Here is a 23,273-nt window from a genome sequence, read left to right on the forward strand (position 1 = left end):
TCACAAACTGTGTAAGCCACTCAAACAAAAGTAAATCATATTTCTCTTCAAGTGCTAAATTGGATGCATGCTGAGGAATTACTTCCCTCTATTTGCAAGATTTAAAACCAATCTAAATCAAGATGCACCTTCTCTTTAAAGTAGGGAAAATAACATTAGGAGTAGCAATGAAATTGAAAGGAAGCTAGATGGTATTGGCTCTTCATAATAAAATTCCCTGAGTTTGAATTCCCTCTTTCTTTAGTTGCAGGACAAACACCTTCTAGGGTTGGAGACCTGACTCTTTATGTTTTTTCTAGAGCAACCACTACCTATACTGGACCAAAGCAAACAAGTTATTTTTCCATTTAAGTCTGAGCATTTTCTTACATAGATTTAGTACAAAAAGCTAGAAAGAATGTGAGTCATTGTGATACACATAAAAATAAAGCAACAAAAATGTTGTTCTGAGCAAAAAGAAAATGTGTTCTTTTTGCAGGCGGGGGAGGTCGTCTTTGTGCTCTCAATTCTAGGGCTTATTGATTTCAATTCTTGGTATTGCAGATAGTGTGGAAAAAGAGCAGCTTATCTAAAGTGTGATTTTTCAAGTGTGTGAATATAACTGGTGCTTTAATTAAAGGCAGTAGAAAATGCATGTGTTCAGCACCTGTCAAAGTCAGGACTTTAAGCTGCCATCTTTGTGAACACTTAGCTGAGTAACTCAGGATTTTCTAGGTTGACAGGAACTCTGATTACTGATTTTCATACTGTGGTGGCCAGCCTATATTAGCAATGTCAGTATGATCTTAGTGAAGAAAGACATGGCTAAATTTTCACAGTGCATTTAAAGAAAACTAAAATAAGGTTGTAAATCACAACAGATTAAAGCGTGCATTGCCATGTTTGAGGAAAATTTGGTACTGTTGACTCCCTTCCGAGAAAGGTTTTAGCACAGCTGCTCAGCACTTACCAAGCTCAGATATGTATCACTTAGATAATTTAGGCTTCCACTGGTGGACCAAACTGTTTCTATTCTGTGGCTTCAATGCAGTGTCGCTGCAGAACTGGGCACTGACTTCTTGTCTAAGCAGTACTTGGCAGACATTGCCTACTGGCAGCCTGGCTGGGAGCAGCTCCCTTACACAGCCCTTAAAAGGGGAGGAAAATGTTATGTGCTCTGTGCAGGAGTGGTTTGTAGCCGAGGAAGGTCTGAGAACAGCTACCCTGGGTGGGGAAGGCTCCCTCCCCTCCCTGCTCTTCCAGTAGATCTCTGCAAACCAGCTCATCTGTGCAGGAATATGCAAGGGTTGCAGGTCCAGAAAGAAAAGAGAGAAAGGCTTTAGCAACAGACTTTATCCACTTGATTGGCTTTGCTACCACACACAGATGCAGCATTTTGCGTAGGATGTGAAAGGGTGATGCCTCAGACCAGATATCTGCTCCCCCTGCACCCTTTATTTCTGTTGTTTTCTTCTCATCCTCTGCATCTAACTCTGTGCTCTAAAGCACCTAACAGCACCCAGAGTGCTGCATTAATTTAATAACACAGATCTGCTGACACAGGGGGGATAAATCCCTTGGTTAGGCTTGCACTCCATGATGGCAAAGTGCAGCTTCAGCAGCTACAGGAGAATTACCAGGTCACTATGTAACAAACAGCCTTTGCAGTTTCTCAAATCACTGGTCACAGCCACAGGTCTTAGGAGCAAGCCCAAGCAGTGTAAGTAAGGTATAACAACATGCCAGCTGTAGCCCTTTTTCCCCTCTTAACCACAGGTAAAAAGCAGTGCTACAGGCAGTTCATGTACAGGAACATTAGAAATGAAAATCAGGACACTCAGGCCAGCTTCTACTCTGACTTAGGTCACTGGGTTCACCTGTCTGAGTCTGCCTGCAGAACTGAGGCTCCCTTTGAACCTCAGTGATTGCAGAATTCAGCCATGCTCAGGGGAATCATGCTGTTCAGATTTTCTCAATATTTTGAGTCTGAAAAGTTTGTCTGGATGCTTTGCAGGGAATCTTTTCATGTACATACTTGCCTAACTTTTGGCTTCACAATTCAAAAAAGGCACATCAAAGCCAAGAAAATATTGTCATGGAACAAGAAGTGTTATTGATTTTAATATTTTTATTTATTTTCTATTTCCCTGAGGCATTCTAAAGGTATTTCTTCGATTACTTTGAACTGATGCAGTATGCTGATGTTTCTAGTAGGCAGGTATAATTGACAAGTACTGCAAACCACAGGAATGTGATTTATTCAGAAATGGTGACTAGAGTGTGACTGGATAGTCAATAGTGATGAAGAAGTGGTAGAGATTTTAATTATGAAGTTAATGCACAAACTCCCTGACTGCTTTTTGCTAGTTTTCCATGTCACTGTGAATAATCCATGTCACTTTGAATATCTTATGTAAGTGCCATATCCCATATAAAAAGTTATTCATATATTTTTATTTTCATCACAGAACCTAAAGAGGATGAAGCAGAGCTATCTGACGATGGTAAGAAGTGCATGTTTTCAACAGGACAAATGCAAGTTTGTGTTCTTCATTCACATTTTCTGGAGGTTTATAATCATGGTCCTTAATGCTTGTTTGTAGAGGGGAAAGAAACAGAGGTGGAATATCGGACGGTTACGATCAACACTGAACAGAAGGTGTCAGATGTTTATAACATCGAAGAAAGACTGGGATCGTAAGTACTGGGCTGTGCTTTTGCAGAAACACAGTTTTCAAGGCTACCAGCCAGTTACAAAGATCTTGTGCATTTATTCTTTTACTGTCTTGCACTTTCAACATCCCAGTTGGGCTCCTTTGTTGCAGTAAAAATAGTTTCCAATGTATTTTTGCTTCCACTCCATAGAGATCCTTTGCTCCTATTAGCTGATAATTTTAAATAGGCACTACATGTAATTCTGGCAAATGGAGCCCACATATGAACAAAGCTGGAGGATTCATTTGTTTTTCAATGTCCTAAAAGCTATCTGAAAAAAAAAAGGTACACATTGTGTACTTGTATTTCCATTATATCCATTAGTGGTAATAAGATTATCCTGCCCACGGGCTGGAATCTCTGTTGACAGCAGCCATAATCCCAAGAGCATTAATGCTATTGCTGAGAGAAGGTCAGTGATTAGCCTGGCTGTGTTTCTCAGGGCCCCAGCTCGTGGTGGTGTGAACTGCAGGCCGTGATAATCCTTCAGTGATCAGTGCTGATCGCCAGGGGATCCTCTGTGCTGCCATGAACAAATCCTGAGAAGTGTAACACAGAGGCAGAATTGTACAATATAGCAAAGGGAAAAAATAGTACTGAAGCCTTGAGCATTCAGATTCTGATTTCACCTAAATCCTGTACCTGAGATGTCCCATCTTCAGAGGTATATGACCTATAGAAAACTGTGTGCAGAAAGACCTGAATTGAAGCCTGGCAGGAGTCCCAATTTTTGAACCCTCCTATATAAGAGTTGTTAACTGGAATGACAGAGTATCTCTAAACATGGTATTCATTCAAAAGTTGTTGCAGATCAGTACAGAATAATGCTTGATACAGAGACATTTTAATTTCAGAATGGAATGGTTGTGCTGGAATATTTAGTAGATTGTTGTGCTGGAATATTTAGTAAATTGTCGCTATTTGTGGTGGCCCATATATTGCAAAAAACATTTTATGGAAATAGTTATATATTTTCAGGGGAAAATTTGGACAAGTCTTCAGGCTTGTTGAAAAGAAGAATGGAAAAGTTTGGGCAGGAAAATTTTTCAAAGCATATTCTGCTAAGGAAAAAGAAAACATAAGGGAAGAAATCAGCATCATGAACTGCCTACATCATCCAAAACTTGTCCAATGTGTAGATGCCTTTGAAGAAAAAGCCAACATCGTTATGGTTTTGGAAATGTAAGTATAAAGCAGAGCACACTGACAAAGTTAATAATGTTGAAAATAGTTGTGTGTATAAAAGTAGCAACTTACAGACACAGGACTGTCAAACACCCTTCAGGACTTGCAGAGCCTGGATGGTTTTCAGATCTTGCAAGTTTTTCCAATTATTTATCCAACTTGTTTAAACTGTGTAAGTGAATCTGTGTTAATCTTTTAAAAATCAGTCCAAATCTGCTACAGTTGTTGTTGTCTAGTTTTCTTGTTTCTTAAAGTACATGTAGTGGGGTTTTGCAGCTTTACTCTTATTGCCCGCTCGGGAGGGGTGAGAACAAAGTTAGCTGCATTTTGGACTTTCATTTAGAACCTAAAATGTGTTTAAGGAGGAGAACTTCTTTTACTTTAGGCAGTTCTGAACATGTGTTGAACAGTCTTCACAAACAATAATGGCCAACACGAGCAATATTTATATAATCCATAATGCACCTGCTTAGTGTGAATCCCATACTTGTGGCAGTAGCAACTGGAAAGAAAATGAAATCCTGATCTCTGCTGATGTTTTTCCTAAAAAGTTACTTTAGTTACAGTTCTGCTGCCACATCAGCTTCATGTGCTCTCTGATGAAAGGAGAAGCAGTTTTTTTGCTGGCTGGAAGTTCTAAGTAAGATATAAATGGTTTCAGGCAAAAGAGACTATATGTCTATTTTGCTTCCTTGGCACTTGCTTAGATTATGTGCAAACTACTACTGCACTGGCATATTTCAGAGATGGGATTTTACAACCCTGGAACTTAAGTGCAGGAAGGTGTTTTATTTTTAAATTGAGCAGTTGAGCAAACTGCTGATGGTAAGGGAAGGGAACCCTACTTAGCTTGGAGCTGAGAGCTGGCAGACCTAATGGAAAACAGGGAGAAGTATAAAGAGTCTGGAATAGCATATGGCTTTACATTCCATTGGTTTCCCCCGACAGCAAGGGGGTTTTACTCTTTAAAAATGTACAACACTGCAATCAGATTTGAAGTCGTTTTGTCACCCAGCCTCACTAGGATGTGGTTTTAGTTTGGGGTGAACACCTTTTCTGGTTTTTGAGCCTCCTCCCGATATTCCGTTGTGTTGAGCAGCAGCAGAGCAGGTCTGGGCAGTGAGGTGCTCGTGTGGCACCTCATGTCAGGTGACCTGGTAGCCTCTCTACTGTCATGTTACCCAGCTGACACAATCCCAGCCCAGCAGCTGCGCCTGTATTGATAAAAGAGCCTCCAAGGGATCATTCCTGATGTAGCTATTATAATATTTCTTTGCATATCAGAGAAGTTGTGGGAAAGTTCTTACAATCCCAGCTGTTTGTTTCATTTCCATCAGAGTTTAAACGCATGGATTTCAAATAAATCAAGCTCACTTGCTATCAGTCTCCTTTAAGTCAGGTTTTGGCAGTGACTGGCATTTAAGAACTCCCTTTCTACTCAAACTGATGAGAAGTGCCCTTTGATTTTTCTTCCTATTATTTATTCTAAATTGTTCATTTTAATTTTATTCCCATACCTTTCCTGGAACCTTTTAAACTTCATACTCTCTGCCTTTAATATTTCTCATTACAGTATTTTATATGGTTTGATTTCATGTTCAAAATAAAATCTGATTTTTTTATTATTACTTTTAAATTAAACACTGTAATGATGTGCTCTTGCCTGGAAAGCTTTCCATCTAACATTTACTGGAAGTCAGAGGCAAATCTCAGGCATTTCCTTTTCAAATATAGGAACATATTGGTTCCACCATAAGAATCTCAGTGGAAAAAAGTAAATCTGAAAATAGTAGCATGTTGTCATTTTAATTCAGCACTGGGGGCTAAGTGCCTCAAATTTTTATATACTTCAGATATTCAGTTTATTTTGACATAGAACAGAAGGAGATTCTTGTATTGCAAATTAAGAGTATTGGAGCAAAATGTCAGCACTAAGTTCTATCATTTGATGTGATTTAAGCTAGTACAAGTTAATGGGGTTTTTTCTTTTTTTTTTCTAAGGTAGATTTTTAAAAATGCAATTGAATATTTGCCTGGGCAAAGGTAGATTCTTCTCACTTTTCCTACTGGACCTTAGATGAGTATTCTGTGATTCCATAGATAAGAATGTTTTCCTATATGACTCATGTAAAGAAGACTGAAAAGAGGAGAATCCAGAAAAAAATAGAGATTTGGATTCTGAGCTAGTTGTGACTGAACAAAGCCACCTTCTCCTCCTGTGTATGTGTAGAACCTCATTCACATTTATTTGATTCAGCTTCTTAACCTGGCAAAAATCAAACTGGATTTGGCTCCTTATATAAATGCAAGAGTATTCATCCCATAAATGCATTGCAGTTTAATCTACCATTGCTACCGGAGTGTTGAGAGCTCCCATGGTAAAAACAGCAGGCAGGTGTATTAACAGTGGTTTATTTACAAAAATATGCTAAAAAGTGCTGCTTGAGACCATGGTACAATTTCTGAAAAGTTTTCCCTTTAGGGATCTGAAAAGGGCGGCACTTTTATAGTACAAACAAGACGTCACTATCTGCATTAAACAGTCAGAAACAACTGGTGCATTTTAGGATGAGGATGAATACCATTTGGAGTTGCAGAGTAGTCCACATATAAATATTTTGCCTGCAGATGTTTTCATAAACACCCATACTGGTTAATGTCTTAGCAAAGCAACAACACAGTAGATCCCCTGCATGTTTATTCAACAGGTCTGGCAATACTATTGCTTTATGTTACAAATGTGCTCTAATCCAACATAACCTCAGTTTGTCGAGCACATGCTCTTCTTACCATTTTCATATTCATAGGAAACCGCAATAGCATTTCTAATTACATATTTTCTGAAATTTTATAGCCAAAGCAAGAAATGCATCCAGAACTTCAGATGTTTTAAATTCAGTTTGGTTCATGAGGAATATAATCATGTATCTGGCAACCTGCAAACGTGGCAAGGCCGTCTTTCAGTTGCATGTTTTCCTTCTGTAACTGCAATGTGCAATTGCATTTGGCAATAACCATGAATACTGCAAAATATTAAACCATATAAATACCACGGTGTGCTTAATTTCTAAAAGCAAAGCTGCTCTTCAGTATGTGCTCCTTTCTTTATGGGTCATTCACCTGCAGCGTAAGAAAAACATATTTCCCATCTTTGGATGCAAGCAGATAAACCAGTTCAGTGATTCATCAAAATTAAAAAAAAAATAAAATCAACAAAAAAATCCCAAAGAAACAAAACAAAAACTCAAACTCAGACAAAAACAGAATGAAAAAGCCTACCAAACCCAATAAGCCACAACTTAAATTATGCTTTATTAAATCTAGGTTAAAAATGTCCCACTTCAGTTGCACAAAGAGTTCAATCCAGGAGATGCTACCCTGGAAAGAACAATTATTTCACATCCTAAATTAGCATTAAAATGGAATTGACCTACAAGGAGTGTGATCAGGCCTCAGCTAAAAATACCAGCACAGAAAGTGTTGTGGGTTATATCCTTCTGCTGTCATAGCTGAGGAAGAAATTCCCTCTGAGCTCACTTGGGTCAGTAATTTACCCTTTGAGCTTTGCATTCCAGTTAACCATACCATCGGAATTCTTCCTCCTTCAGCCTTAGTCACTCTCAGTCTCTCTTCTTCCTGAATTTTTGCTCATCTGCTTGCAGTTTTGTCCTCTTTCCCTGGGACACATATTTTAGTTTTATTTCTAAATTATGTTATCTGCACTTGTGCACTGCTGGATCATAGGAGGGAAGGGAGAAGTGGAAGTGTTTGCTCGGAGTTGGGAGCAGTGTTACGAGCACGTGTCTGCAGGGTGGCAATCACAGAGCACACACTTCACTGTCAGCTGCAGGTGACACAATCCTAGAGGCAGGATGTAAACCCTTCCTGGCTGGAATAGCAACACTGGGGTTTCACAGCCCTCACCTGCAGCACAGATTCAGAGCAGAAAACATCTTCTGATTTATACCACACAAAGAGGAGATTCTTCCCATGTGACCCTTGTGTCCATGGAAAATGCCTTTTTAAGACACAGATTGCATCCTGAAGTGATTTCTGCAAGCTTGAACTCTCTGTATTGCTGTAAAAAGAAAGCCTGATTATTCCCCAAATTTATATGTTAAAGAAGTCTCTTATTATTCTGTCTTTCATAGGGTTTCTGGAGGAGAACTCTTTGAACGGATCATTGATGAAGACTTTGAACTGACAGAGAGAGAGTGCATTAAATACATGAAGCAGATTTCAGAAGGAGTTCAATACATTCATAAGCAGGGTATTGTCCACTTGGATTTGAAGCCAGAAAATATTATGTGTGTCAACAAGACTGGTACCAGCATCAAACTCATTGACTTTGGTCTTGCAAGAAGATTAGGTAATGAATTCTCTGCCTGTTTCACTATCATGGGAGAAAGGGCAGGACAAGCAGTAATTCATACTACCTATTATATAGAGAGTAAATGTTTCCTATAAATATTTCTGGGTTTAGGGAAAAATAAAAAAGGGAAAAAGAATACATTCAGGAATGAGAGTAGGACACCTCATCTTCAAGAGGAGTTTGCAGTGAGGTGTACAGAATCTACCTGTTTCCACAGCAGGGTATCCCTGTAGATTCCATCTAAAATACTAATATTAAAAAAAAATTTACATTTGGTACCATGAAGCACTAACTCTCTAACTAAATACTTCATGAATACTACAAATCCTTGAAACTTTTTAAACAGCAGAAAGTAAGGTGATGCTCTAGAAGCCTTTCAGATAATTACAGTAATTTTACATTTTCCTGTCATTTTTATCATTTCTTATCTTAAACAGCAGCATATTGTCATACATGTTAAACATAAGAGGAATTCTATAAAGAGCTGTATAATAGCACTACTTTAAAATAATGCAACAAGGGGAAATGCCATTTGACAAGCCCTTCCTCTTCCTACACTGCTTTTTAGCTGCTTTCTGTCATTCATTTTGGTCTAAGCTTCCAACATGATCTGCAGCTTGGAAGCCAAAGACCTTCCAAGGTTTCTGTCTTCATATTGTTCAGCTCTAAAAAGCAGCCCTTCTGTTGTGTTTTCAGTGTTAAACAATACTAACATCCCACACTGATCTTTTTTTACCTTGTATTTTCTCAAAAGACATAAAAATCATTCTAGGAATTAGAAGGAAGAAAAATACTTTATGAACCTGTTACACTGGGAGAGCTGAGATTTTTGGCTCTCCTGACATTAATTGATTGGGACAACTTATATGAATTCCTACTCTCTATAACAGGGTTCACAGCTGGATTCTTACTTGAAATCTTTTTCCTTCCCTCTTTGAAAAAGTATTAATTTAAGAAATTTTAATATTTATTTAAAAGTAAATAATTATTTTTGAGAGAGTACAGGTGAAATACTACCCCCTACCTTTTGTTATCTGCCTAAATGCAGCTCATCCTACTTCTTTTGATACTTAAGTAACAGAGTACTGCATTCCCAAGAATATAATTTAATAAACCAGGAATGGTCTGTTGAATGAATAAGGGAAAAGAAGTCTGCTTTGAAGAATTTTAGATGATGTTCTGCTCCAAAAGTGTATTAAATGAATCTTGGTCACGTGGACACTAAGATGTTTATTTTATTTATTAAAAAAAGAGATCACTGCCATTTCTGTTCTTTCACCAATATAGAGCCAGTAGTGTTCTGGGAACATGAACTGATTTAGTTCTTGTTCAGGAAACAGATGAACTGTTAACTAAGTTCCAGTGCTGGTATTTTTGTGTGAGAGGTGTGGGAAAGATTTCAGCCCATGATGTTCCAGCTGTCAGCCTGAAAACTGTACATTTACTGCTGCACTGAGTGGATTCATCAACAAGAGATATAAAGTAAACACGGAATGGCCTTTTTATAGAAACTTCTTCAGCTACCTTTTGAACTTCAGACCACAGTTGAGCCCAGGTTTAGCAAACAGAAGGTCCTATTTTCAGAAGCCTGTTCACATCCACTAGCTTTCCCACTTCTCTGTTAATCTTGTGGCATCACAGTGCATGGCATGGCTGACAGCAGCTTGTGAGCTGCTCCACTCATGCCATAGGTAGGAAATCTCTAAACTCCAGATAACTTCTCTCAGTGTAGAAGGATGAGAGCTGTGGGCACTAATGCTGATTCTGATTTTACATTCATTTGGCTTAATATGCTACTAATTCTTGCCAGGTTCCATTGTAGGTATTTGCTATTCAGCAGCCTGCCATTCCGGGTAACTCCATCGTGGGTGGCATTCCCTAGGAAGAGAAAGGTCCCTTCCATTCCATGCCCAGCAAGCATAAGCACTGTTCTAATTGCAAAAAAACAATTGTAACATTGCAGTTGAGATTATTTCCAAGATTAGAAAGCAATTTTACTGTTTCATTTACTTAACAAAAATAGCTAAAAACACTTCACTAATACCTGCTTTTTGCCAGTTGTCTTATGTGGTACACTGAGGGCACATTTCTCCTCCTTGTGTTCCTTCAAGCTTTGTGACTTTGAAATTGGCTGTCAAATTCACTTTGACATTGATAGATGTGGGATGGGAGCCCTCATCTTACAGAGCTGACCCTGACTGAGCAGAAACTGCTCAGCCAAGGGATTGCTGAATGGAGCAGTGGCTGATTCTGCATTTCAACTTCTGAGATTTAACTTTGTGTAACTAATATAAACTAGTGCCTCTAAATATTCAGTTTTTTGATCAACTTTAAAGATATTAGGATCAGCTCCTTCTGCGGTCATCTTCTGCAGCTAATTAGTTCCCTTGCACTGTCAGGAAATACCAAAGCTGCAGCGGGATATTTTCCTGACCTTTTTTGGTGTGCCAAGGAACACATGTAGAAAATTGTTTAAGATAAACTTCTTGAGGAGAAAGAGAATGGTTTTTGAGAACTGTAAAGATATATTTTTTAATCAGTTGATTATACACAGTGTCAGCAACAGTTTCCAGCTAGCTTGTCAGCTTTCTATCTGAACTAAGGGATATCCAAACACAGATCTTACTTGTGTACTAAGCTTGTAAACAACTGGGTAAAGACTTGACATATTACTGCACAGAAAGGGTCTTACTCTTTTCCTTTCTTTTTTCTTTTATACATAGAAAATGCTGTGTCCATTGTTTCACACTGTATGCTTGCACTCAAATGCCATGTTTTCAAAAAAAACCCCACATTTCTCTGACCTGTGGGCAGCACATTTTATACACCAGCCTTTTGCCTACACAGTTGCTTATGGTAGTTTACACAGCACACAGAAAAGCCTCCAAACTTGGATGTGAAAATCTGAGCCTAAGATTTGGATGATCAACGATGAAGCTTTTAGAAAACAGGTTCATTGTGATAAATTTCAGTAATTTCTTTAAAGGGCAGTTTGAAAAAAAAAATGTGTTGACTTTAAAATGAAGGCAGATGGGAAAATGGGATCTTAGGCTTCCTGTTGGCACTTCAGAAAGGAAGGTGATCTCTCACTCCTCATTGCCACTGTGGAGAACACACTGCCCTCCTTTTAGGCTAAGTTATTTTAGATGCCATGTTAGAAAAAGTATCATACATTTTGGAGCAAAAAAACTCTGGTTATGTGACTGTAGGGATATTGTGGAATACTTTTTGAATGTGCTTTTTCAAGGATAGTCAGAGAGCAGGAGGGTCTTGATGTTGGTGAATTTATATGGGGGGATCTGGGTAATTTCCTGCAGCTGCTCCCAGGCATCCTTCTCTCTGTTTCTGTCTCTAAAAATGGTGGGAGCAGGGAAAGCATGTGAAAATGAGGTTTCTGCAATTAATTTACTATAACCATACCTGAACAGAGCAAAAAAGGGTGTCACAGCATTTAAAACGGGAAACTTGCACAACTGCAAGTGAATTGTTGTGGTTGTGCTCAAAAGTTGCCCCAAGCATGGTGTTCAGTCATTAGGCAGGTTATTAACCCCATAGATATTCTAGATTTCATTTGGTAAGTTGGGGATTTGGGTACCTCAAAAGAGCTCAGGTGTTTGATTGCATTTCATGAAGTGCTTTAAGAGCTTTCAATGGAGCTAAATTTGGGAGTGGAGTCTGTAGTAGGATCAGCATTTATGTTGCAAAACTTGGTAAAAAGTTCTGGTAAATAAAAATATTCTATTCAGATTCAGTGTTGTGGACAGACTGCTTCTTTTGTAGACTCCTCACAACTTTGATTTGCTGTTGTTTGAGGATTTTTTAGCTTTTCTCTTGATTGCAGAGCTGCAAATCCCTGTACTCCTGGTAACCTTAACAGGAGCAGGATTGGAATGTGTTACATCTGTTTGCCTTCCCATCCATATCTGTTTTGTTTAGATGGTAATCTCTTTGGGAGAGCAGTAGTTCCTCACTAGGACATTCTACTGTGCCTAATCTGGCTGTTGCTTTTGCACAAAAGATAAACCTAATGCAATAAATCTCACTTAAGGTATACACTGATGGTTCAGGCAGATGTGCAGACTGGACACGAGTTTCTCAATCTAAATCCAAGCCTGTTTCAAGTCAGACACAATTTATATTCTGACATTTTTATGTTTTTACAATACAGTTCTTTTACTGGGATGTGTTTTTTTTTTTTTTCCAGTACCTAAACTATTCCTTAGTTTTCTTTCTTCCTGACCTTGTTTTTTCTTTTCTTCTTCCCATCAGATTTAGAACAAGCACTGATAAAAATGAGCCCACTGAGATTTGCCTAAGAATTTCTAGCTTAATGACTCTGTGTTTCACACTATGCTAGAGGGTAGACATATCACTCACTCACTGGCAGCATAATCTGGCAGCACTTGGTTATGAACAGGTTTTTCTCTTAACTCCATCACTATATTTTCCAGCAGGGCAATACTGGTGGGTCAACACAAGAAGAATGTCAAGGCAGTTCACATGTCTCATGACTTCATTTTTTCATTTCATACTAGAAGCAGTAGCTTCACTGTAGATGATTTTAAAAGCATCCACAGAGTGTTTAAGCAGAGTGAATCCAGCACACCTGTGCTACAGGCCAGCTGAATAGGAGTTTGGAGCAGCTGGTGACTGACAGCTGGTGATTTGTGCTTCCCCTTGACCACAGGTGTGCTTGTAGGCAGCCTGGTTTTGAGAGCATGCCCAAGTGCAGTTCTACCTGTGAGGTAATGGTCTGACTGGTGTATATCATCTGCTCCTTCTCTTCTTTCACTGCTGGCCTCACTTCACATTTAAGAGGCATGCAACCCACTATTGATTTTCTTTCCTGTTTACACTAGAATAAAACGTATTGGATTGAAACATTATTTACTATTGTTATAATTTTAGCACTATTGGTTCTTTTTATCACAACATGCAGAGCCCCAGGCTTTGATAAATGTTCAATAATTTGTGAAAACTGTACCTTCTTTCTGACACTGGAGTCCTGCAGTTCTCTTGTGCAACTGCTAAAGGGATGGAGGCTCAAACACATTTTACTTCAGGACATACAAATCTGAATTAAGTACTGATGGCTCTCCTTTTTCACAGATTTGGTCTTGTGGAAGCTCCTTGCAATAGGAACCTTCTTATGTGCCTTATACAGTGCTGTGTGCTTGAGGATGCTTAATAAATAATTCTTTATTGCTAGACATGTATCAGCTAAGGAGACAGCAATTCAGGCATTGTTTATTTCTTCTGATACAGATCTTTAACAAAATCACAAATATTAGGGCAAATCTGGTTTTCCTGTTCCTGGGCAATAACTGGTTTTTAAAAATCTCCATACAGCAGTTAATGGTTTTCTCTCTCATTCTTCACAGAAAATGCAGGCTCTCTGAAAGTTCTCTTTGGGACACCTGAGTTTGTGGCTCCAGAAGTTATAAACTATGAACCTATTGGATATGAAACAGATATGTGGAGTATAGGAGTTATCTGCTACATTTTGTGAGTACTTTTCGATTCTTAATTTCACAAATCCTGACAGTTGCTGAATATACAAAATTTTCATCAACTTCTGAAGTTTTCAGGCCTTTTTTGTTGTAATTAGCAGCTCCAGCATGTTTAATAAAACTTAGCTGTTCTCTGAAGGGTGCAATTGGTAAACTGCAGAACTGGCAGTTGCGAAAATTCAGCTATTTGGTGTTGTGCCTGTTACATCATAAACCAGCAGCGCTTAATCTCATTTAAAAAGACAATGTGACTGTCTTATTATTAACTTCAAACTGTTTTTTCTTTACTGATGTTAAAGAGAAATATTTGAGCATGCACCATTAATTTCCATTCTTTTATTCCATGAGAGAAAACTTCTGTGAAACTTTGGGGTCCTATGGGACACACTGAAGTATCCCAGCATTACCTTATCTGTTCACAGTGCATTTTAATTTATTACCAAGCACAAGCCACTGTATAAATACATTTTGTAAGCATCATGGATTAAGCTCAGGGAAACACTTTAGAAGATGGTTGGCTGCAGCTCTAGGTTACATATTTGAGTATTAGATTTGATTTTTATATATTATTTGATACAGCATGCTTATAAACATCAGTAAATCTAGAGAAATGTATATGGAAATAGTATCTTCATGCCTAGACCAGCAAGCGGTTTTCTTCCAGCAGTGATTTTACACATTCAATGCCATATGAACAAGTGAAAAGAGAAGCTTAGTTTGGAGCATGGCTCCCCCTCCCTTGTTCCAGCTTCAGTAGTAAGTCAGTGGCAGATCTGCTTTGCATTGGTTCTTTTTAAGACTCCTCTCAATGCCTTTCTTCCTTTATTAAAGAGCAGCTCCCGCTCCTTGACCTGGCAATGCACAGTTGTTTGCCTCACTTTTACTCAGTTGTTCTCTGCTCCTGCTTTTCTCATGAGCCTGCACTTGTTCATGCTCTTCTCATTCCTAAACCAAGCAACACAATTTCCTTACTTGGCCTATGCCAAAGCTACCACATCAACTCCCTCTTGTTCCCAGCAAAGCCTCGGAGTATTTCTGTTATCATCAATTTCAGATGTGAAGGGTGCTCCACGCTTCCAGGTCACTTCGCTCTGCCAGTTTATTTACAGGACTTCTATTTTCCATTCACTCCCAAGCCCTTCTTTCTAGATCTTGAAAGCTCCTGTGGAAGGTTCCGCAGCTGCAGTCAGGCAGCCCACCCAGGCAGCAGCGCTTTGACAAGTGCCCGCGGCTGCGGGGCTGGGAGCGGGCGGCGGTGCCGGGCCCGGGCGTCCCTCGGTGCTGCAGCGCCGCCTGCAGCCGCCCGGCCCCGCGGCCGCCGCGCCTCGCCTTGGGGGACTCCTCGTGCTGCGCTGTTAGCAGCGCCCCTGGCGAGTTTCCGTGTGCTCCGGTCTGAGCAGCGAGGCACAAATCGGGGCTGGCACCGAGCGCTCGGGGAATGCAGCCGGGGCTGCCGGGGAACAGCGGCATCGGCTGAGACAAAGCGAAGGGAACAGGGGGAAAAGGCCCCTGTCTTGTCAAAGACCAGTCTGCTTCTTCCCAGTTTCTCTGTGCCACGCAGGATATTTGGATGCTGCACCCTTCAGCTGATGGGTTTGGGTGGTGTTACACTCATTCAGCTGATCGGATATGCCTTGTGAAAGATGTTATGAAATTACTTGTTTGCTAAGGTATATTTAAGATCATTTAACCCATCATTAGGGGAAATTTGCATTACCCAAACACAATGAAAAATATTTCTTTTGACGCATTGCCATTGCCACAATAATGATTAGTGGTGATAATCAGCTTTTGTCTTTCTTGCCATAAGAATAAAGTAATAGAAGTTAGGGAAGACCCGTGAGTCATTACTTGGACTTTACCTCTCCACCCCAGACTGCTCCCAGTCTTTTAACTTTCTTACAGCCCAGCTATTTTCACAGACTCACAACTATGAGCCGTTATCCAAAATGAACTATCACATCATCGTTACAGAATGCAAATGAAAGTCAGTGAGAACTGCATCCCTCTTTAGTTGCATCTTTGCTTTCCCCTTTTGATTGTAAGCTCAGAACTACCAAATCCTGAGCCTGAAGTGCAAGACTCTCACTTGGTGTCTGTGTCACACACCATCACTGTGCCCATCACCTGGGCATGTGCATCCCCTCTTCCCTGCCATGGGAGTGCGGCCGTGCAGGCAGAGGAGAGCACTGGATTCAGGAGCAGCTCTGGTAGAGGCAGCTGATGGGCCAAAGATGCTGTGCCCATCCTCTGTCCCAAGGGAAACAGCAGGGAGCACAGCGACAGCATCACTTGACAACACCTGCCTAGAAAGTGACTGCCATGGAAAGTGTTTCCATGATGTCGGCACAACAATGAATACAAACCGGCTTTAGCAGAGAGCTGCTAAAGTGATCTCTGTGAGTGAAGGATCTTCCCTGCGGAGGAATAAATGGTTGGGATGTAAGCTTAAGTAGAAAGCAGGGTGACAGCACTCCTCCAAAACCCTGCAGCAAAACCTCTCCCCAGCCCTCTGTTATGCAGATGTAAGTACAGAAATTGCAGTCCCTGCTGGGATACTGCATCTGTCTTCCTTATGGCAAGACTGATTTAATTCCATCCTACAGTTCATGGGTTCCCTTTCCACATTTCTAAACTACATATTAAATCCTTTTTATCTTGCTGGATAACTTATTCAGTCCTGTCTCTTCATCTGTCTCTGTTCTTCCTTAAATTTCCGTTCGTATTCTCCACCTCATGTTTTTTATCTTCCACTTTTATCTTGTACTCTGTCCTGTTCTGCATCACAGTACTGTTCCACATAGTTAAGCTGATCTATTGCCTTTGAAATAACAGGCCACAAATATTATAGCTTGTCTATATCATCTCCATTTATGTCTGTTTCAGTGTTTCTTTCTGCATTTACAATAATCTTTATCTAATGAAGGTTAAACCTCCTGAATTCTTTCCAGCTCTTTCTGTTCCATTTATTCTTCTGGGCATTTCTGAATTTGCATGTTTTTTCTATTTCTAGTTCTTTTCTGATGATCAATTTTGATAGTCATTGTTTTTAATATTTAGTAATCTGAAACAATTTCTAGTTTTTGTTTCAAACCAATTTTCAGTGTAAGGTTTCAGCACTGCATGGGCGTACATTGAATGAGGGTTGCCCTTTTCCTTCTGGCACCAAAGGATCCAAGTAGTTTCAGAGAGGAATTGTCTGTGGCTGATTCAAACCCCTGCTTGTGTTCCAATGGTTCTCCTTGCTTTATCAGTGCCAGGCTGTGTTTATCTTTTCAGTGTAGTTGATCTCTGTCAATTATTTTTTTAATATACTTTATCTTAGGCTGTGTTTTAATATCACATTTGATCTTGCTGTATACTCCTTCCCTTCAGCACCTTCCTAACAGCACACACCCTGATTCCTCAGACGTTCCCTTTTATCCATTGTGTCGTTCATCGCTGCTGTTCCCCCTCCCTTGTTTGGCAGTTTGGGTTGGTTGAAAGATCTTTCAGCATCGTTCATCTTTTGGGTGTTCTGGCTTGGAACCTGGATAAAGCAAGGCTCTGCTGGCTTGCACTCGGCTCTGTGTCATGTTAAAAATTTATACCTCTTTATATTAAAGATGGGAGAGCACTCCTTGTTCTTTCCTTAAACCAAGTTAGGAAGGCTTTAACGTCAAACTGCACAGCTCAAAAGAAAATGTTTTATTTGTTCAGTGCCACTGGCAAACTATGATTCCTCATTAATCCACTGGGCATGTGAAACGAGGAGAACATCAATAACATCCTTGCTTCAGCAATGAGCTCTTCCTTTACATGGGCTCAGTGGTCTGCTTCTTCCAGGGAGCACCAGTGTGAGCTAAGTGTCCCATGGATGTGTGTCCCTGACAAAGTATCCTCAGACTATTTATTTGCTGTAGTTCACTTGAAAAATAATTAATTCTCTACATGATCTCAGGGTGCAGGTGTCATCATCACATGCTTATTTGACACGCCTTGCACATGTTTATCGGAAGTGCCAGCAGTCCCAGGCAGTTGGAGCTGCAAGCACTGCTTGCAGAGGAACGTTCACAGTCTGACCCTTTGAGACAAGCAATAAAGCCAACTTCCCTGGATTAGTGGCAGGCTTAATGCAAAGATTTCCAGTTGAAATGCCATGATGTCTGCTACATAGGTAATGAGATTTGCATCCACATTGGACCCTTTTCATCGTAACATTTCTAAGTCTGCACTCAGAGCTTTGTTAGAACAGACCAATAAATGTTAAGGAACTCCTAGAGGATAAAATATATTTCTTCTTTATTTAGAAGTGGAAACTGTGAAAGACTTTCTAAACAAATGGTTCTTAACATGCCAGGAAGATGCCTGGTAAAGTAACTGGAAAAAATGTTTTCAGTAAACAGCCTGCTGCTTGTCTAAGAGTAACTTCGCAGTGTAAGCTCAGAGTTAATTTTCTGGAGCAGTAGCTCATCTTTATCACTTCAGCATTCCAAAAGGAAATTGTTTCCATTATCTGTCAAAAGAGTTGCTGGACCATTATTACTTTAAATGGCTATTAAGAAATGAACAACCAAGACTTCGGTCAGTGAAAACTGTGCTAGAGATAAAAATTGCTGGCTATATTCCACACTAGTTGCTGGATTTTGTTTTCTGACTATAGACAAGGATCTAGTTCTCCTTAGAAGTATTTCCACAACAAGACAACTGATTCACAGTGTAAAACTGTAGGAGAGAGAGAAAATTATTTTAGCTTTATAAATCTGCAACAGCACATTCAGAAGTATGAAAATAGGTTCTTTGAAATGTTTGAATGGGCACTGTTACACTAGTGTTCGGAAATGACAAAGTGAGTGGAGGCTTAACTGAGATCCACCTGGTAATTTACCAAATGTATGGGATCGAGTAATCCTACCACAGCATTTAAAATTTTATCAGATAATTCTGTTGTACAATTCTAAAATTAAAAAAAAAATCAAATACACACACACACAAAACTAAAAACAACAACCAAAGATTTTTTTTTTCTTCTCTAACCTTCTCATCCTTTAATTTATCCTCATCCTTCAAAAGCTGTGTGGGACATGCAGTACAAATGCTGCCTCTTACAGTACCACAGAACAGTGGTGTTTCCACATGAAGCAGCATCCCTGTACCTAAAGCAGGTTTTTTAGTATGCATATGATCTCTCACTACTGCACCTTTAACCTCTGGAAAAAGGCCAAAATCTTGTCCAATGCAGTGCAAGAGCTGCACAGCACTATTTGTGGTAATACTGTGCAGAGGTCACCTCTGATATACTTCGATCAAGTATTGAAGGGAAATGGGATTGTTGTTGCTCTGGCTGCCCAAGTGTGGGCACGGAGCTTAACTGGAAGCTTAACTGGATGAAGAGAAAATGTACATCCCCTCTTCTGACAATGAGCTAAAGGAATACTTCACAGGCCTGTCATTGTATGAGCTGCTGGCTTGGCTGAGACTGTTGTTCTTACCACAAGGTAAAAACGAGACAAGCCAGCAGTCAGTATGTGGAACCCAAAATCAGAACTGTGGTCTGCGTGAGATTTTTTCACTTGCTGATACATGATGGAGAACACTGACATTGTCATAACTGAGCAAATGTTCAGATGTTGGAGAGGAGGTGGGTTTAAGGCCCTGCAGGAGTGCTTTGTGATTCCAGGACAGAGATTCCCATGCCTGCTGAATGGACCTGGCCGTGAGGGCTGCAGGCGGTGCGGGCAGAGCAGAGCAGAGCCTCACGCCGCTCGCAGCTGAGCCAGCTCTGCAGGGCTGTCCTGCCAGGCACAAACCTTCTCTCCTCCAGTAAAGCAAGTGTCAAACACAGGGGACAGTCGTGCTAAAAAGGCTTTGTGGGGGCATTTCTGGTACATTCATCTTTCAGCTTTTGGTAACCTGTCCCGTTATATCTTCGTAAATGGGTTTACGCCACCTTACCCATTTACAAAGTCAGGATTCACTGTTGCATTCGACTGCACCACATATAATAGAAAGTGAGACAGCAAATACATTCTGTTCTGATTTACCTTGTTCTGCCTGAGAATAAACAAACCTTTTATCTTCAGCTCATGTATTATTACTAAGAAGTTTCTTAAGTACACACGTAAGATTCTAGAGTCTGCTGTACTGCACACAACTTCCAGAAATGGTAAAAGATTTAGTGTCTGCTCTGTGTGAGACTTCAAAGAGTGTGTTTCTGCTTTGCTTATAAAATAAAATTATTAGGAACAAATCAGATTTTGAATGTAATAAGAGCTTAAAAAGAAGCAAAATAAATTTGAACGAGATCATTCTAATATTATTAATCTAAAACTCACTTTATTTGACCGCAATCTTTTTTCAACCAGTCTGTTCTGTGATATTCACTGGCACCATGATATTCATATAGTATTATTTCCATGTAGTGTTTTCAGAACCCTAATAAGTTACAGTTATTTTTCCATATTTAAAAGAAAGGAGTCATACTGGTTAACACAATTGTACAGAGAAATCAAATAATGTCTGTAAAAATTCATGAAGAATAGGTTATTATGTAAATGACATGCCAGGAGGACCTGGAAAAGTGAATAACTTGTAGTTCTGTGGAATAAGCAACCGTTCACCTCTAAGTTTTTACTGAAAGTGTGATATATACAGGCATCAAAAGTACCCAGATGCACAGTGTAATAAAGGATAATGCTCGACTGCAGAAAGAGACTGCAAAAATGACACCATGATGTTCGGTAATTGCCTTTCGCTGGAAATTCATCAATTATATTGTATAAAAAGCCTTGGAAGCTCAACTTAGGTTATAGGAGAGCATTATTTCCATTTCACACATCATTGTGACGGGTGGAGAACATAAAGACCAAATTACTTCTGCATGCATCTGCGTAACTCCACAGCCTGCAGTGATGCAGCATTGCTTTATCTGTCTGTATAATTCAGGGTGGGTTTGTTTACAAAATAGCCTTGTGGATTTCATGATTTCATTATGCATCTTTCTTCTTGGGGTCTCTCTGAAGGAGTAATATGTACAAATGGAATAAGATGTACAAAAACCCCCTTGGTTTGTCAGTAAAGGCAGCAAAATCACCCTGAAAATAGATGATCTCCAGAAGTCCCTTCCAACCCTACCAATTCTGTGATTCTGAGGAAATGTCATGGGGGAAAAAAGGATATTCCACCAAATTTGGTGCGAAAAATCCAGTATTAGTTATGCAGAACTAGACAAGTCATTTAACAAAGTACTTTGCTCCAATTTCATCTAATTCTAATTCTCCTCAAAAATGTCTTGAGAAAAGAGAAGGAAACTAGAAAAATGTGCCTTTCAGTTTTGCTGGCAAAATTCTAGTTTCCTTCCCATAAGACTATCTGTAGTTTTGAGGCCTTTTTGATTTAATTTAGTTTTTAAAGCAAGCTTTTATTTGTAAAGTACTGCAGAGCATGGGAGATGTCTCACGCGATTTTAACTTGCTCCTCTGGTAATTTGCAAATTGATGTGGTTTGTTCTGTGTCTGTGCCTGCTCCATCCCCAGGGTCAGCGGACTTTCTCCTTTCATGGGAGACAATGACAACGAAACCCTTGCCAATGTCACCTCAGCAACATGGGACTTCGACGATGAGGCTTTCGATGAAATCTCTGACGATGCCAAGGACTTTATCAGCAATCTGCTGAAGAAAGACATGAAGTAAAGCCTGGACTTACTTGCTGCACTTTCTGTGTTTGCATTTAGCTGGAGTTGCTATTCGTGTTTCCCCCCTGTGGATCTCCCCATGGCCGCAGCACCTCTGGCCATACTTTATAAGGAGCTGTGCGTGCCCGCCCGGCTCTGCCTGTGCAGCTCTTCATTTCACTCACAGGGTGCAGGGGCTCAGTGGAGCTTTTGCTTCAATCGCCGGCTCTTCGTGCTCTTCCCCCCCCTCGGGCGAGGTGCCCCTGGGGCTTTTGTGTGGCCCCTCTGATCCCCACTCTTGCTGACACACATCCCTGCGTGACACGTTCTGTCTTGCTCTGAATGGGCTGCAGTTCTGCCTTGTGTCGCTTTTAAGTGTGTTACCTCTGAGTAGGCAGCTTCCCTATAAATGTAGTAATTGGGCAAGGAAAAAAAAAAAATCAGTTGGAAACGCTGTTTGCAGAAGTGCCTGAACAAACCAAGGAAAGGAAACATTCTTCTTCCAATGAGCTTGCAAGTGGACAGAGGAGAACGGAGGGTTATTTACATGTGCACCCCGAGCAAAGTGAAGTATAGGTGTCGCGAGAGATTTGGACATTTCTGTTCTGTTAGATGTTCAGGAGGCTATTAATGGTGGGATGGGGAAATCTCTGTAAGTGAAGGAAAGGAGATCTGGGACAGGGTTCTGCCAGCATGAAGCAGCTGAATCGCTGCCATTGTGGCTCTGCTGTATGTGTTGCTTGCCTAAAACATACGGCTTTTCCTGCTTTGTTTTATAATGTTTTATTAACACTTAAAAACGCACTTTTCTCTTAAAAAGATCTACAGAAGTTGTGAAAGTGAATTTAAGAAGTTAGAATGGCTGGGAAAGCAAAACCATGTGATCTTTGTTACTAAATTTAGGAAACAGAAAAATCAGCTCCCAGCAAAGAGAGTACAAAATAATGTTACAGCAGGTAGGTTCCTCTCTTGTTATTGGCAACACTGACTGGTCTTTTTATACAAAAACAGGAGTCGCTTAAATTGTACTCAATGTCTTCAGCATCCCTGGCTGCAAAAAGACACCAAAAACATGGAAGCCAAAAAACTTTCCAAAGATAGGATGAAGAAATATATGGCCAGAAGAAAATGGCAGGTAATGAAGAGGACGTGGAATTGGGCTGGATAGCCTAATGAGTCCTTTATTTTTAATGTTTATTATTCTGGGGAACTCATCACATCAGGGGGTTTCTGCTGCTGGTGAAAGCTTTGGCGTGGCCAGGGTGAGAATGCAAGACAGCAGGTCTGATTCCTACAGCTGGGCAGTAGGAGGGTGCACAGCTGCACATGGATTACACAGGATGATCCAATTTCAGGCTACTGAAAGGCATGAGCTCAAGTATAGTTTTTTTCTACTCTTCTGGGGGTACACTTCTCTCTCTTCCCTGCCCTCTCCATGCCACTGAGAACTGGAGGATTGTGTAATTCTTAACAAACCTGAACAGTTCATGTGAAACTTACCTGCCTGGCCTCCCTAAAGATACCTAAATTTGTGACAGTTTCATTCCACTCAGGCAAGAGTTCTGTCTTGTTGGAACCTCCCCAGCTTCTCATGCATTCAGTCAGACTGGTTTTCTGTAAGATATTCAGTCTCCCTATCTTCTTTTTTCCTAATGCTGGAACTGGAGTAGCAGGTCCATCTGTACCATGCTGATAGCTACAGGAGTTGCTGTGTGAAATCCTGGGTCCTTTTGAGTAGCCTACAAAATGCTAATTTGTGTAGGTCTACCTTATATTCCCTCTTACATTCTGCTCATTTCTTGAAGCTCATGCAATACAAGTGTCTGTACTACAGCCCTCATAGTTTGAGCATATTTTAGT

General features: G+C 40.2%; 1 protein-coding gene across 4 annotated transcripts in view; it reads left to right on the forward strand.

Annotated features, from left to right (window-relative positions):
* MYLK (myosin light chain kinase) overlaps positions 1 to 23,273 on the forward strand; it is a 197,986-nt gene that overhangs the window by 169,193 nt on the left and 5,520 nt on the right. For all 4 annotated transcript variants that reach the window (XM_068195384.1, XM_068195385.1, XM_068195386.1 and 1 more), the window contains 7 exons: positions 2,448 to 2,483; positions 2,583 to 2,676; positions 3,673 to 3,876; positions 8,031 to 8,248; positions 13,633 to 13,756; positions 21,276 to 21,428; positions 22,425 to 22,548. In XM_068195384.1, coding sequence (XP_068051485.1) covers positions 2,448 to 2,483; positions 2,583 to 2,676; positions 3,673 to 3,876; positions 8,031 to 8,248; positions 13,633 to 13,756; positions 21,276 to 21,428; positions 22,425 to 22,548 — 953 coding nt within the window. The remainder of the gene's footprint in view (positions 1 to 2,447; positions 2,484 to 2,582; positions 2,677 to 3,672; positions 3,877 to 8,030; positions 8,249 to 13,632; positions 13,757 to 21,275; positions 21,429 to 22,424; positions 22,549 to 23,273) is intronic.

Source organism: Anomalospiza imberbis, chromosome 7 (genome assembly GCF_031753505.1).
Source record: "Anomalospiza imberbis isolate Cuckoo-Finch-1a 21T00152 chromosome 7, ASM3175350v1, whole genome shotgun sequence".
Lineage (NCBI taxonomy): Eukaryota > Metazoa > Chordata > Aves > Passeriformes > Viduidae > Anomalospiza > Anomalospiza imberbis.